Source organism: Misgurnus anguillicaudatus, chromosome 24, assembly GCF_027580225.2.
Source record: "Misgurnus anguillicaudatus chromosome 24, ASM2758022v2, whole genome shotgun sequence".
NCBI lineage: Eukaryota > Metazoa > Chordata > Actinopteri > Cypriniformes > Cobitidae > Misgurnus > Misgurnus anguillicaudatus.
This window is the reverse complement of record NC_073360.2, coordinates 61616-77963: the sequence shown is the minus strand read 5'-3', so window position 1 is coordinate 77963 and position 16348 is coordinate 61616. Positions and strand designations below refer to the sequence as shown.

General features: G+C 40.6%; 2 protein-coding genes across 2 annotated transcripts; one reads left to right on the top strand and one right to left on the bottom strand.

Moving 5' to 3' along the window:
• The first annotated feature begins 7015 nt into the window (after positions 1-7015).
• Positions 7016-8323, top strand: LOC141361561 (uncharacterized protein F54H12.2-like). Its single transcript, XM_073863046.1, has one exon. It carries the CDS (start codon positions 7016-7018, stop codon positions 8321-8323), a length of 1308 nt encoding a protein of 435 aa, XP_073719147.1.
• Positions 8324-10469: 2146 nt separating this feature from the next.
• Positions 10470-16038, bottom strand: LOC129443053 (uncharacterized). The gene is made up of 3 exons (XM_073863106.1): positions 15575-16038; positions 15433-15490; positions 10470-15346 (listed from the first exon to the last, which is right to left on the bottom strand). Exon 3 carries the CDS (start codon positions 12815-12817, stop codon positions 10784-10786), a length of 2034 nt encoding a protein of 677 aa, XP_073719207.1. The 5' UTR covers positions 12818-15346; positions 15433-15490; positions 15575-16038; the 3' UTR covers positions 10470-10783.
• Positions 16039-16348: the final 310 nt, after the last annotated feature.

Here is a 16348-nt window from a genome sequence, read left to right as displayed (position 1 = left end):
ACGTCACGTCAGAAAAAAGATTTGTCTACTAAATCACATGTGTGGATGCTGGAATAGTTGAACACTTGTATCTTGTTCTGACAGCATTTGTTTAGAAGTTAAACATCATCCGTGTTAGAAAAGTACTCTGCAAGCAAGTTGTAATTTTAGGTTTCAAACAGAGATGGTGATAGAGAGGCAAAAGTGAAAGATTGCAGCAGGAGTTATTGCACCCATAATGCAACATGTTATTAAAAAACGGATTAATGCCTGTAAAACATAAATACGGAAAATTCCTTCATATTTACACAGTACTTTGTCCGTTTTTTTACGGATTTTTTTTAGAGTGTAGCATACAGAACTTACCTGGAAGGTTGAATAGGCTTAATTTACCGAACAAGCCAACTGCGTGAAGTTCGCATAGTTGTCATTCCACATTACTGAATCCATTGAATTACATAAATACAGAAGCAGCATATAGCGGACTCTCGCGGCTGTAGACGGTAATCCTCCTACGAAGGAGGATTAGGGCCAAGCTAAAATAAAAAATAAAACCATCTCGGGATTAAAGTCATTCAAATGCGAGAATAAGGTCATTATTTAAAAAGAAAAAGTCAAAATAAATATAATTTCGAGAATGAAGTCGTAATATAACGAGAATGAAGTCGTAATTATAACGAGAATGAAGTCGTAATATAACGAGAATGAAGTCGTAATATAACGAGAATGAAGTCGTAATATAACGAGAATAATGTCATATTTTTACATTAACATGTTTGGAGTGATGTGAACAAGCAGATCTGCAAAGCAGATACCAAATTACATACCTGTCTTATTAACTCTTTCCCCGCCATTGACATGTTATCTCGTCAATCTGCAATACCGCTATTATCCACCAGGTGGATATTCCGCAACTTATAAAACCCGGAAGTATTCCACTAGGGCAAACAGCTTTATGTCCGTTTATGTTTTAAAGATCGCTCTGCATCTGATCTCTATCAAAAGTCCTTCACAAAAATGGAATTATCTCAGCTTTTTGCTCAAAATTTTGTGTTTTTGATGAAACCTACACATATTTGAGAGGTGATAAAAACAGAACACATGAAGGTAGGATGAAACAGATTTTTTTGTTTGAAAGCAGAGGGTCTGTTCTTTTAATTCATATATTGTATGTTTATATATTTAAAAAGGAGCATTTTCTGGAAGGCATTAAACTTTTGTGAAAATCATGAAAAATGCTGGCGGCAAAAGAGTTAATAAAACAGTATGAGGGAGATGTGCTCAGAAAGGCAATTTTAGGGGGGGGAGATAATGTGAACGAACAAAATTCGGTAGCAAACAGTTCTTTATAGTTTAAAAAAAGTGATTTCATACCATCAGTGTCCCTGAAATGACAGATTTCTAATGCAGTTCCAGTTTCTTATATACTGAAACCGCGTTGATTTTTCACTGGTGATCACGTTTTTCCGCCATAACAAAGCACACCCACATCTGCCATTCAAAAGCACCCGCCTATTTGCGATGCGTGTCTTTCAGTTACTTCTGCATTATTTTGGCACGCCATTCGTCAACTCTCCACCACTCTGTATTCCCCACTGCTTGAGTAAAGTTCAACTCCTTCATTTCTCTGGTTTTCGCTCACAGCGCAATTTCGGACACAAATCTGCTTTTTAGCCACACAACTATCAGAATACAACCCATCACGTACACTGTGGTCACAGAATTCTGGTCACTTAATTATCCCAAGAGCAGTGCTTTAAGTGGGCCGGAACGCGCCGGTACTCAGTATACTCAGTAAATTTCAATTCAATTCAATTCAATTTTGCTTATATAGCGCTTTTCACAATTTGATAATTGTATCAAAGCAGCTTTACATAATAGATGCAGTGAAAAGCACAGAAAATCGACAGATAGCACAACATAATACACGATAGCACAAGCAGCTAAATTTGCTGCGGCTTTAAATCTACATTATAAGCGAACGCATTACTAATGTGACGTATAGAAGTTAAGCCCAAGAAGGCTTCCTCCCCAGGTTGAAAAACCCCCTAGGAGAAAAAAACCCCGGATTTTTAGCCGGGGAAGTAAAAAAAGTCCTAGGAGGAAAAAACCCTTGGGAGATATATATATATATAGTTTTTTACGATTGCTATGACAGATTTTTCAATACTTTTAACAAGTTTCCAAAACTCTTAACACAGTTGGCACTACATCCACCTGTGAAAGCTATAAGTAGTTATATGGGACCGGTATATGTCAAAATTTGATTGATTTATGACCCCTTTGACAGGGGGCGGGACTATCAATCAAAAGCTGTACAATCTGTCTAGGTTTGAGAATCGTATATCAAGGGCTTTAGACAGCGAGTATCCCGTGCGTGTTTTACGATGTGTCAATCAGCTCGTTGTTTTCCTGTGTGTGTGTGTGTGTTTTATGTCAACCCTATGCTGTCATGTTTATTGCTGTCAAAAAATAAAGTTTATAGTTTTAGACTGCGTAGTTTCACAAGCGGTCCTGTGCTGTCAGCGATCTCTCTCTCTCGCCCCCACTGCGCGTCTCGCCCCAGCGCGTCTCACAGCGTGTGTGTGTTGTATAAATGGTTGTTATAAGATAGGCTTGTTTAAAACAGGTTATAGGTTTTCAGTGAATGAAAAGACTTTGGTTCTGTCTTAACCGTTGAACAATGGCTGGCGCATTTAATACCCCTCCGGCTTCTGGTATGGAGATGGATGAAGATGTGACTTTTGCGCCCAAGAGGGGTGTGGGACATCGTGTGCGTTTGACAGAGTTTTTACATGATTCGGAAGACATGGTAAAATATGAATTTCTAATGGCTGACAAACGTTTGGGGTACTACGAGTTTGACAAGAAATTGCGCACTGTAAAGCTTTACAGTGTGGAATCTGGTGAGAAACAAACATACGGAGATCCAAGCCTTTTTCTCCCTGCTAAAGACTGGTCCTTGTTCTACAAACGTATCTGGAAAGATGTGCAAGAGTTTTGTGATCGACCGTTGTACGTTGGAGAGTGGAATGGTGTGACCCGGGGGATGCACTATCGTGTTGTCGCCAACCAGTGTAAAAAGAAACTTGATGATTGTGTCTACATTTTCACTTGTAGAGACGTATCAAAGATTTCTGAGTATACATGGCCTATCCCGGAGGATGAGCACAACAACCACTACGATCTGCAATTCATTTTCCAGTGGCGCGATGTTCGTGTGCTTGGAGATGTTTTTGAACACATTGACAAAATGTTTAGATGGTGCAAGATGCGTGACCAATACAATGTCGTAAGAGTTAAATTGTTTGACCCCCGTGGAAGCATGGCGGGGACCGGCGAGATGCCGTCTCCGCCCACTTACTACAAACATTAAAAGACCCCGGACCACAGACCCCGGACACATTGATTCAACATGTCTCAAGACTCTGAAACTCCTTACCACACCGTCATAGATACACCCGATACCATGGATGCTCCCCCGCCAAGTGCTGAAGACACCGCGGCTATTAACAGCTGGCTGGATGAGTTCTGCAGAGAACTGGGGTATCACAACCTGACTTTCCTCACTACGCGTAGCTGTAACATCGCAGCAGCCGCGCACGGAGCATCAGACGACGGCGTGGACGGCTGTATCGGCGTCGCTGGCTTTAAGCTAATAAAGGCCATTGTTGCGTCCGTTCTGGGAAGCGCCGTCGGGGCAAAGATGAAGCGTGAATGCTACGGCTGCAAGGTGAACCACCCAAGCCAAATACAGCACGGATGCCTTTACGAACCCACGCCCTATTACTTTGAATTTAATTATGAAGATTTCACCAGTACGTTGTTTAAACCGGAGTTTAAACACATCATCGTACAAGCTCTGAACCAGATCGGCCTGAAATCTCATCCCATGAGGATCCAAGGTGCTGTGGACGCTATTCTGTGTGAATTAAGGTCTGAGCCTTACGTTGTGTCTAAGCTGAAAGAAATCACAGATGATCTAGTAGATGATAAATGTGAAAAACTTGTCAACGATTGTGTGGACTCCTGGAGTAAAATCTGCTGAGTTTGAACTGACATCGACTTTCAAATGGGGAACCTGTGCTTTACCGGACTGATTAAAAATATGTTTAAAAACCATTATAAACATGAACTGGTTAATCTCTTATGTAGCGTGATATCTCTTGAAACTGACTCTGATTTCAAACCTGATGCTTGTGAAAGCAGCAAACGTGTGACCAGTCTCAAACAACAAATGTCTGATGTGCGAGATATTGCTACGTCATGGGATACCATGGTCCAGATGTGTGTTAATGCCGAAGAGCAACCTTGTATTTTTATTAAAAAAACTCTAGATTTGATGTATAAAAGTCATGATGATTTTTACATAGGAGATGTAATCACAATGTCTACATACGTAATTGATTTATGCATTGCTATGGTTTTAAAGAATCCACAATTTAATGTGTGTGAAGTTGTCGCAACAGCTGCAGACTATATGATTGATAAAAAAATTGTTTCATGTATACATTTTTTATGGTATTTATACACCCTGTAATGGCTTTCTGTATTATCGTTGTTGTGTGAAAATAAAAAAGACTATTTACTTAAATCTCACTCATTACTTATTTGTGGTCTGATGAGACGACATCATGTCGGCAGAACTCATGAGTAAGGTTTATTACACACCCTCCAACCCGGGGTCCTTAGGTGGTAAAAATCGTTTAAAACAAGCTGTTTTAAAAGATTACGATGTACGTTTAAATGACGAGGAAGTTTCAGAATGGGTCTCCTCACAGGATGCCTACACGTTACATAGACAGGCTCCTCTTAAATTCAAAAGAAACAGAGTGATTGTTTATGGGATAGACATGCAGTTTCAAGCTGATTTGGTCGATATGTCTGCATATTCCAAGGAAAATGACGACACAAAATTTTTACTCACATGCATAGATGTGTTTAGTAAATATGCATGGACTCGGGTCTTCAAAAGCGGCCTTGAGGTCGCTAAGGCTTTTGAGTCAATACTTGGGGAAGGCCGGGTGCCTCAAAAAATACAGACGGATCAGGGGAAAGAATTTTTTAACAAACATTTTCAAGAAGTTGTTAAAAAATATAATATTCATCATTTTGCCGTCGCATCGGATTTAAAAGCTTCTGTGGTTGAAAGGTTTAATCGCAGCCTCAAAAACTTGATGTGGCGTTTTTTAACAGCCACAAACTCCAGGAGATATATTGACGTGTTACAAGATATCACGCGGGGCTACAACACCAGTTATCACAGGAGTATTAAGATGAGACCCGTGGATGTCAACAAAGATATTGAACACGTTGTGTTTGAAAATCTGTATGGACCTGCAGGAGTGCGACGAGACAAACCTGCGTGTTTTAAATACAAGATCGGTGATGTTGTTAGAATCTCCAAAGTTAGGGGTCCATTCGCGAAAGGTTATGAACAGAATTACACAGAAGAGTATTTTACAATCGCAGAGTGTATACCCAGGGATCCGCCGGTCTACAAACTACATGATTATGACAACGATGTTATTGATGGTCGGTTTTACGAACAAGAATTACAAAAAATATCTGTGTGTGAAAACAAAGCATTTAAGGTAGAAAAAATCTTAGACAAGAAAAAACGTGGCAAAAAAATAGTGGTTTTAGTGAAATGGCTCGGATGGCCTGATAAATTTAATAGTTGGGTCGAAGAAAAAGATGTGGTCGATATACAGAATCCTTAAAAAGGAGGAACTCGTGTAGAATAAAGGCAGTCCAATAAAAAATAGACATGGGTGAGGGTGGCTTTTATGTTACATTACCATGCAACGCATCTTCTGGTGTCTACACCAACAATACTATCTCAAATTATAGGACCGTATTAGGCAATCCTATAAACCTGAGGGGCAAATGGGAGGTGGGGATTGTTGAAATTGAATATCCTAGAACATGGTACACATTTAGTACCGAAGACGCATTTTTTGATTTAAATACAGAAGTAGGAGCGTCCAATATTTTCAACGACAGCAAGCGACACTTTATAAAAGCTGGATATTATGAAAATGTCACATCGGTGGTTAGTGAAATAAATAAGGCTCTAAACCCTAACGGATTCATGGGGTATGATAACATAAGAAACAAGGTATTTTTAAAAGCACCGCCCGGTATCTCGTTAATGTTTAGCGGCAAGTTGGCGGTCATTTTAGGGCTGCGACCTAATGTGCCTATAGGGATAGCCATGCGAGCACCTGCCCCTCCTGAGCCTATAAAGGATGTTGTGACGAGAGCGCCGTATCAGGCAGACATAAACGGTGGATTCTATACGCTCTATATCTATACTGACATTATCGAATATCAGTCAGTAGGTGATGCATATGTACCGCTCCTAGGATGTGTACATATAACTGGTGAAAACAACAACATCGTCAGTATTAGATACGACAAACCTCATTACGTACCTACAAACAAGTCCGTTATCACAGAAATTGCTATTGAAGTAAAGGACGATCAAAACAAAGACGTTGCGTTTTCTTACGGTAAAGTGTGTGTTAAACTACATTTTAGACCCGTGAAGCAGTCATCCTTTTAATATTCAGTAATGGCTTATTTTAATAATAATTATAACGCAAACCCCGAGCGCTACGTGACATATTATACAAACCAGGCTGGAAATGGACTGCCTGGGTATGCGGGTGGTGGGGTCATGTACGGCAATGGGCTGGGAGGTCTTTTCAGAGGACTGTTTAGATTCGCTATGCCCTTGTTAAAGCGTGGTTTTAACATAGCCAAACCGCATCTTAAATCTGCTGCGAAAAACATATTTAGTGATGTCGTTAGCAATACGATGTCAGGCTCTTTCAACAACCATGATCAAGACGGTTCGGGTTTGATGGTTATGTCTCGCAAACGCACGTATAGGCCGCCGGGCTCCAAAAGGAGTGGCCACAAACCAAAGAAAGCACATGGTACAGTCAAGAAATCATCAGTTGCAAAGCGTAAGCGCAAGGTACCAGCAAAAAAACCACCGGCAAAGAGAGTTAAAACAATCTTCTAGATCATGGCTCTGCTACACAATATGTCAGAAGAGTGTATTAAATCCGAACTGGATTTATTCACGGTACCTCTGACTCAGACATCTATTGAAAAAAATACATATGTAGAAATACCTCCTTTATCCGCGCTATCAGACACAGCCCCGTTGGAATTTTTTATAGCAGGAACCGGGGAGGATTATATCGATTTAAATAACACATTGCTGTTTTTGAGGGTGAAAATTACTAATCCTAACGGTACGGACATTGCCGCCGGAGCGCCTGTTGGGTTAGTGAATTATCCTATTGGAAGTTTGTTTGCCCAAACGGACGTGTCGCTCGGGGACCGATTAATTTCGCAGAGTTCCAGCACGCATCCTTATCGTTGCATCATAGAGTGTCTGTTAAACTATGGAACAGACGCTCTCGAGACGACGTTCTCCTCTGGACTATATTATAAAGATTCTCCGGGGCATATGGATGCGACAGATCCAGCTGCCGGAAATAGAGGTCTAACAAAGAGAGCTGCCTTTACAGAGTCCAGCAATATCGTAGAGCTATTAGGACCCATTCACAGCGATATATTCTTTCAAGAAAAATTGTTGCTTAACGGAGTAGATGTTAAAATCCGTATGACTAGGGCCAAAGATGAGTTTTGCTTGATGAGAAACGATAATGTAAACTACAGAATAAACATTGTTTCAGCATCTCTGTTTGTTAAAAAAGTATCAGTGTCACCAGCTGTGAGACTGGGCCACGCTCAGGCTCTGTTATCAGCAACAGCAAAATATCCTATCGACAGAGTGTGTTTGAAAAACTTCTCCATACCCGCTGGTTCCCGCGTATGTAACCAAGAAAACTTATTTTTAGGAACCCTACCCAAATCCATCGTTCTGGCGATGGTTGATAATGACGCCTTTACAGGCGCTTATAATAAAAACCCATTTGCATTTAAAAACTACGATCTGGAATTCTTAGCGGTCTATACAGACGGCGTTCAGACACCTTCAAAGCCTTTCCAGCCTGACTTTGGCAGCGGCTCTGCTGTAAGGGAGTTTTACCAACTAGCATTGGCTTCGGGAAAACATTTGAAAAATCAAGCTCTGTCTCTCGATAGAGAGGCCTTTCTGCACGGATATACACTCTACGCGTTCAACCTCACACCAGATGAAGAATGCGGGCGTCACGTGTCGCTAGTCAAATCCGGCAATATCAGATTAGAACTTCGTTTTAGACAGCCTCTCCAAAATACGATAACGCTGATCGTGTATGCGATTTATGATTCAATTCTGGAAATATCTAATCGTCGGCAGGTTATGATTGATTACTATTAATCATGAACACCTTGCAACTAACGAGCCTGATGGATAAAATTTCATGCAACACACATTTCCTAGGAGTGGTGCCGTGTGACCATTTACCAGTCGATCCTTTAAGAACATTGCCGGCCATGGTCATAATCAACACCCACCCGTCCGGACTCCCCGGGGAACACTGGTTAGCTATTTACATTAACAAATACGGTGTGGGTTGTTTTTTTGACAGTTTTGGCAACAGACCGGATCATTACCGTTTTCCCCATCAAATCAATGACTTTTTAAATCTCAATTCTGTAACGATGCAATACTCTGCCAAGCAAGTACAAGACTTCTCAGCAGATACCTGTGGTCAGCATTGTGTTTTTTTCCTGTATCATATGTGCATGGATCGTGAATATGAAAATGTTTTAAAAAAGTATACAGATGATCTGATTAAAAACGATAATATGGTATCGTGTTTTGTGAAAAAACTAAAACCCTCTGATTGTTATAAAAATGTGTTTAAATGTGTTCAGTGTGTGCAAACGGGTGACATGTTTGTGTAATGTTTTTGTTTAATCAATAAAAACACTATTAGTCAAGACAAGATTCTTCAGAAAGATTATTTTTTTATTTATGAATACAATCATTCAACAACAACAACAACAACAACAACAACAACAACAACAATGTAAAACATTAGAAACGTAACCATTTGTTATAATCTAGTTTGGGTGATTTAAACAGGGGTTCATCCGGCAGAATAACAGATGTCCGAGCCCGAGATCTGCGTTGTTTACTTTTTCCATAATGAGCCGACACACCAGGTGATGTCCCCGATTTAAAAGACTGAACAGCCTGTCTAACGGCATGGTTTGGTAGTATAGAATAAGGCAAATTCAACAACGAGATCGCCTCTAAAAACTCTGACCAACCTACAGGTCTGTGTTCGTCTCTGATCTTATGCGATGCGGTAACGCTTTTCACCAAATCAAACAAATGGGACCCGTGTATAGGTCTTCCCCTAAACACAAATTCCCCTGAACCTGTCCATGAAGTTACATCTTTAGCTTTAGACATCTTATCTAAAATGTACCTGATGTTTTTTAAACTTTTTTGCGGTGCGTTGTTTAACACATCAGCCACAACATCGTCTGCGGCATTATCCTTAACATCCAAAGTAGTTTGTTCCTTATCTGTGTGATCAGATGGGGGAAGGCTTAATGTTAAAGTGTTGACTTCCCGGTCTCTGTGTTTGGCGATTGTTAAAAATCTCTGTAAGGCGTTCGAGTACAGCTTTGCCTTTTCATAAGCGTCCAAATCATTTCTGTGTAAAATATTTCGTATAGATTCATCCATATCGCTCTCGACGCTCTGTTGAATAGACTCGCGAGGCGATTCGGTCTTTAGTTTATCCAGCTGGTGCTGCGGTACTAGATACATTTTCTCCGTAAATTCCATGCTCTGGTTTTATCTAGAGGCAATCAGGCTGGTAATAAAAGGGATAGCGACGCTTAGGAGGGGTAGAAGGAAACCCCCCTGCTGGTTTATCAAACGTCTCTTTCTTCCGACACTAATCTTCTTGTCCGCAACGATTTTTAACTCACGTTTCTTCTTTTTCAATTTTTGGTACTGCACATGTTTTAGAGGTATATGTCCGTGTAATAAATTAAGAGCTAGTTCGCACAATGCCACCACGAGATCATCCGTAGCAGATTGTAGAATAACACGTCTCTGTTTGGGTGTTGATTTTAATAGAAGTTTTAAAAGAGGGAGGTTTCTACAAAGTCTATCAGACATGTTCAAGTTCTCTGTTTTCTTTTCTGGACGTACACCACTGGATACGGTGAAAGCAAATCTGTTCTGAGACGATACAGCTCCGGTGTTTTGGCTTTATAGTCAATCATAAGATAACCAAAAGGCTGACTGGTGGCGTCTTTGTAAGCCTCCATAAAATATTTTGTTTCTCCGGGGTACATCTGTCTGGCTAGAACCATGACCTGATTTGTGTCTCTGGGGTTTTTAAAAAGAATTAGATAATTTGTGTTCAAAGCTATTGTCCTGCTCGACTTTCCCTGGCAAAATAATTTCTGTACAATATAAATAACGCTCAAGTTTCTGTGGTGTACATACTGAGTGAATGCCTTTTCCACTTCGATGTTTCCAGAAGCATCACGCATGACATCGTCTAGAATTAGCAGAGATGTTTTATTAACAGGAAACAAATGGTCGTCATTCAGAGTCTGCGGTATCCCTTCAATGAATTTAATTTTGTACATTTTTGATATTTCTTCATACATTTTTTGCCAACATTCATATATAATTACAATATTCTCAATCTTTTCAGAAATCAAATTTACAGCATTTTCCAACAACATCTTAACAAAGATTGATTTCCCACTATTGGATGGTCCTGCTACAATTAAAGAGAAGGGATGCTGTAGCCTAAAGTCGTGGCCTTTAGCATCCCGTACACCTTTATGCCCAAAAACGTTATCAAAATCCATACGGAAACGTTGTCAATTCTTTTTTGTTTATTACTCGCTTGTTGTATACGAGCTTAAACTTCTTCACAACTGTTTTGTTGTGGAGCGTGAGGTGTCTTTTATTTCTCACAATGCTGTCAGCAGAGGCTAGCACGTGTCTGTCAGGATCACCCTCATTAACATAATCACGGACAAGATCAACCAGTGTGTCTAATGTGATAATTTGGGAGTTTGTATAATTTTGCACGATGCCTTTGGCCTTTAGGACCGTGCGCCCCTTTGCGGTGCGGTATGCGTATGTTTTTGGCCCGCACGACACAAACTCGACCGCAAAATCATCATCCCCAATTTCATCAGTCAAATTACCTAGATACGGCCCCAGCGGTGGATCCCAGTCGCCGTCTTTAGACGTGAAAATCACGCTGTCTGTATCGCTGTAAAGCACACGCTCATTGAGCCTGTCCATAAGATCATACAATTCTAGACGCGCGTGGGCTGTAGTAAAGGCACCGAGAAATATGTTTATGTCACGCGTGCGCGCGCCTTTGCCGTCCGGATGGATCCATTGCACTAGAGCTACCTTGTCTGACACAAACGAAAAGTGTTTAATCTCGTACGCCATGCCAAAAATGTATCTCGTAAACTCTTCCGGATCTGAGAGCAACACAGTGTTGGGGAGATTTTCTCGCATAGAAAAACGACCCCACAAACTGTTTAGCAACAGCTTATTGATAGAACGCCTCGCGGGGTTGTGACTTATCTTATCAGTATTCATTTGTATCCCCTCTTTCTCAAAGTAATCAGCAATGTATGCCTGTTTGTCCTGTTCTGTCACGGCATCTGCGGGGTACCCGCTGGCCTCTTGCTTGTATTGTAAAAATGTTTTGACATATTCACAAAACAAGGTCTCTGAGGATTGGGGAAAATGCCACACTTCATCCACTTTTGTCACAACGTAACCCTTCTCGATAGCCTTTAACAGCTCGAGACTCACCCAACACCCTGAAAGCATTCGCTTCTCATCTGTGTGATCGCAGGGGGTCGACTGATTCTGCTCCTCACAGCAGGTTGCGCAGAGAGGGAAATTCAGTTTATTATTGGCCCTGTATGGGAGCACAGGGTGCAACAGTTTTCTTGGGGGTAACACTGATGCTTTGATAAGTCCGTAATAATTTTCAAGGGGTTCAAAGTCCTTTAAAATTATCTGGGGATGTCCTATCGGGTAGCACTTCTTGGCCTGACAGAAGGGGTACAGACTTGTAAAATCAACATATCTGATTTTCTCACCTTCAGCGGCTTTATGATAGAGTTTGTACGCGTTAGTACGACCGCCAAATAGAGCGTCGCGGGGTTTCAGTCTCTCGGGGTGCGTGTAAGTGGCCATAAAGGCGATTACGTCAGGATCAGTCCGCTTAGCAGCGTTCCATTCACACTCCCACATCACCTCGACATTCAACCCATACCCCTTCTCCAAAACCTCCATTTTGGCCTCATGCTGTCTTCTGTGTACAGCGTGCGTCAATTTTGTCACAGGATGAATGTCATATTCTTTAAATTTGCAAGAGTGACTGTGCCACAAACACCCTAAATATTCTAAAATATGAATTTTACCATCCTTTTGGAACGCACCATCGACATGGTAGGACCCGAACGACATCTCGCCACGATTTAACGCATGCTGGACATCGACGCCTCGGGAATGGCTGACATATTCAAGCCATTCGATGGAGGCGTTTGAATAGGCTTTGTTTTTAGTCAGGTAGGCGCCGTTGTGCGTCAACGCTAGTGTGTCTCTCTCCAGATAATGGGTCTTGTACACTGCCATGCAGCACGATGCCAGAGTTGTGTATCTGAAGGGGTCAAGTGCTGTGCATTGTATAAACTCATCACGATATTTCATGCATGCCTCTCTCAACAAAACAACATCGTTCTTGCCGTAAAGAGCCAGCTCTTTTTTAAAGTCAAAGACTTCACCCTCTACGGTCTTGTACCATTCATCAAACTGTTCCCTCTCCTTCTCTGACATTGTGTCATATCCGTACATTTTTTTTGTCCGGATATGGACCTATGTAGTTTTCATTCTCCACCCGGTTAAAGTGATGTGGAAAATAGCCCTTTTCTGCACAGGTCAGATTCATGGCAGATGCAGTTTTGGCTAGACGCATTGGGAGGAATGAGAAGCTATCGAGAAATCTTTGCTTGTAGCTTTCGTCAAACATTAATATCAAACGACATCCTTGCATCGTGATTTTAAGAGTGAGCCCCACCTTTGTGAAATATTCCAAAAGTATAAAATTGTCAAAGCCAGAAGCGTTGTGGGCTATCCACGTGTAGTTGGTGTACCTAGGGTGTCTGAATCTCTGTACGAGTTGTGCGACGCAGTCGGGTCCCTCTGCTGTGAATTCTTCACCCGCAAAAGTGATGGCGCAAACAAAGTTTGCAACATGCTTACCACCCTCGTAACGAGTCTCGAAATCATAGAAGATATATTTCTCACTGGGTTTCTCGAGCCTTAAGGGCTGAATAAAACATTGATGATCCCCATCGGGTATCATCTCCATGCCACAATGCAGGCACTTCTCCGGCATGCATTTGTGCGGTTTTGGTTTATCACCGCTAATGTAATAGCATCGATTACATGTCGGACAGTATTTGGTCACGTCACACTGGGCAAACTGCTGACTCAGTGCTGGTTTTTTATGCATCTCATAACAGTATTCTGATTTGCAGTACCTCAAACAATCACCACAGTGTATCGTCTTCGCGGGGTGTTTGTAGCAGTCGGGGGCATTGCATATGTCACATGCGTAAATGCATCTATGATTCCTTTTATTAGAAAAACCATTGTAGCAATAGTCGCAGACGTACTTACACCCGATAAAAGCCCTCAAATTTTTTATCATGAAATAATGACTATCGGACAGATAGAGAAACACCGTCTTGTAGTGGGGCTTATCTTTGGTCATGTATTTTTCCAATGCACCGGTGCTTGATCTGTGGAAAACTACAATTTTGATGTTTAACAATCTCTCAAACAATGCGACGTCATTAAAGCGTATCATGTCTTGGATTGAAAATCCAGCGGCATTTTGAATGGAAGCAGCTATGGGCACTAATTCAGGGTCTGTTTTTTTGGGGATTCAAAAAGTGTGCCAGACAAAGTGCAAAGCATAGCTTGTCAGACATATTAGCGGGGCAAAAAAGATTCATTCTATTTCTTTTTATAACATCGCTGTGTGCTAGATCACGGAATTTCCTGCGATCACCGACACCACCATTTTTGCTTCTGACAATAGACACCTTTAACATTAGATTGTCATCAACCCGCACGTCTGCGTTGCTTTGCATGATATTTTCAAGTTGATCTGTGAAGGCAGAGACGCTATAATCGTTGGCTGGCGTAAGCAGCGCATTAACGTCGGATGTTAAAGTTTCTCCACTTAGTAATACATGTATTATTCCCCCATCGCCCGCAAATATTCTAGATAGAGAGACTATTTCATTCAGAACACCATCCAAAAATAGAACGTAGGATGCCATATCTGTAGAAGCTATTGCCCTCAGATTTATATTCCTAAGTATTTCCAGACTGTTAAATCTTGTACGAGGAACGACGGTATAACCATTAAATTCACCTCCGTCTCTCACGAGCCTCTCAACATCGTCGGGGGTTAGACCCATATCAGCCATTTCAGAATTATGATGGGGATCGGCCGACCCCTCACCACCGTGTTGAACATGTAAATTCTCAGATCCCCCGTCGAGAACCTGATGATCGTTTAGATCAGAACCTGGAACCTGTGGTTCAATTTGATTATTGATGAAACCAGTATCTGAAGTTCCAGGTTCAATCTGTTGATTTATTAAACCATCTTCTGGAATCTCAAAAACCTGATGCGTATTTAAAACATTAGGATCTAAGACCATACTCGGCTCTGGAGGGGGCTGTGAACGGGGATCGACCATACTTATCAAGTCTGCGAATCCGTCTACATTACTTTGATTTCCATTCATAGCTCTGACAGTTTCTATCAGTATTTGCATCCCCAATTGGTAATCAATTATATCAAACGCGGATTCATTGCGCCTTATAATTTTATTCGCCTGGTCACAACCAGAGTCGGAATAACGTTTTTGGGCCATTTCTACCACAATATTCAGAATCACAGTGAAAACCCAAAATATTCAAATAATCAAACAACGTAAACACAATAAAACTAAACCAAAAAATATAAAAACAAAATATCAAAAACAAACAAAATATATAAAACAGCGAAAAAACTCTACAAATGAGTATAAAAACGGATTATATAAACGATGAAAAATAAAACAAATAGGTATTTAGAACGCAAGTTTAAAACAACAGCAAAACAATTTATAATTAGGCACTTACCCATGTGATTTTAAAAAGCGACCAGCTCTGTGGACAAATCAACACAGGTATCCAGTATCCGAAATGTTTTAAATCCAATATGTCACAAAATGTTTAAAGTGTTCGAAGTCAAGTCCATAAAGTCTCTGATTTTTCTCTTTTTTAAAGACACGTCCAAAGCGTTGTGGTCTGTATCCTAAACTGTAAACAGAAAAAACATATTATTATAAAAATATCTAAATAAGCCATATTTGTTTAAAACTTTTTCTAATGCAGTATAAGCGTACCGTGGAGATCCGCTCTAGATCTTGCAACGATATCCAAACTTTGCCGTCGATATCCAAACTGTTAACAGATAACATCTGATATTAGAAAATATTAAAATAAAACATATTGTTTAAAACACAACAGGATTAAATAAATACACACCGGTCGGCACGAGTCACTCGGCGTCTCTTTGTTCCAAGATTTCCTTGTTACGCAGCGGGAGGTTCCAAGGTACCGGCCTGTTTGATCAGTCTTTTTTTGTTCATTCCACTCTTCTCAGCGATTTACCAGGAATAGTTAATACCAGTTTAGACAATTTCGCGGCAAGACCAGAGATCGAATTTTTAGTTTTTAAATAATCACGCAATATGTTGGAATGACCCCAGTAAAACACATATACGTACCACCAGGTTTGAGTATACCAGCTCTGCTCCATCCAAACTGATCCCGGAGATCTCTTGTCGTTCCCCAATAAAGGTTCGGTCATAAACTTTCAAAGATTACATCACACGACCCCCACACAAACACACGCTGATATAATATCAGCATCAGAAACATTGTGTCTGATCAGAAAATAGACTAGTTCGATAGAAAATATCGGCTTTAAGTTTAACCAGTTACATCTAATATATATATATATATATATATATATATATATATATATATATATATATATATATATATATATATATATATTTGATTCTTGCACGACTTTAAAGAAACTTTTGATGTTGCAAAACTTTAGATTCAACAACACACATCGCTGTGTGACAGGCTGTATTGAGACGCGCAGTGGGAGAGAGAGAGAGAGATCGCTGACAGCACAGGACCGCTTGTGAAACTACGCAGTCTAAAACTATAAACTTTATTTTTTGACAGCAATAAACATGACAGCATAGGGTTGACATAAAACACACACTCACACACAGGAAAACA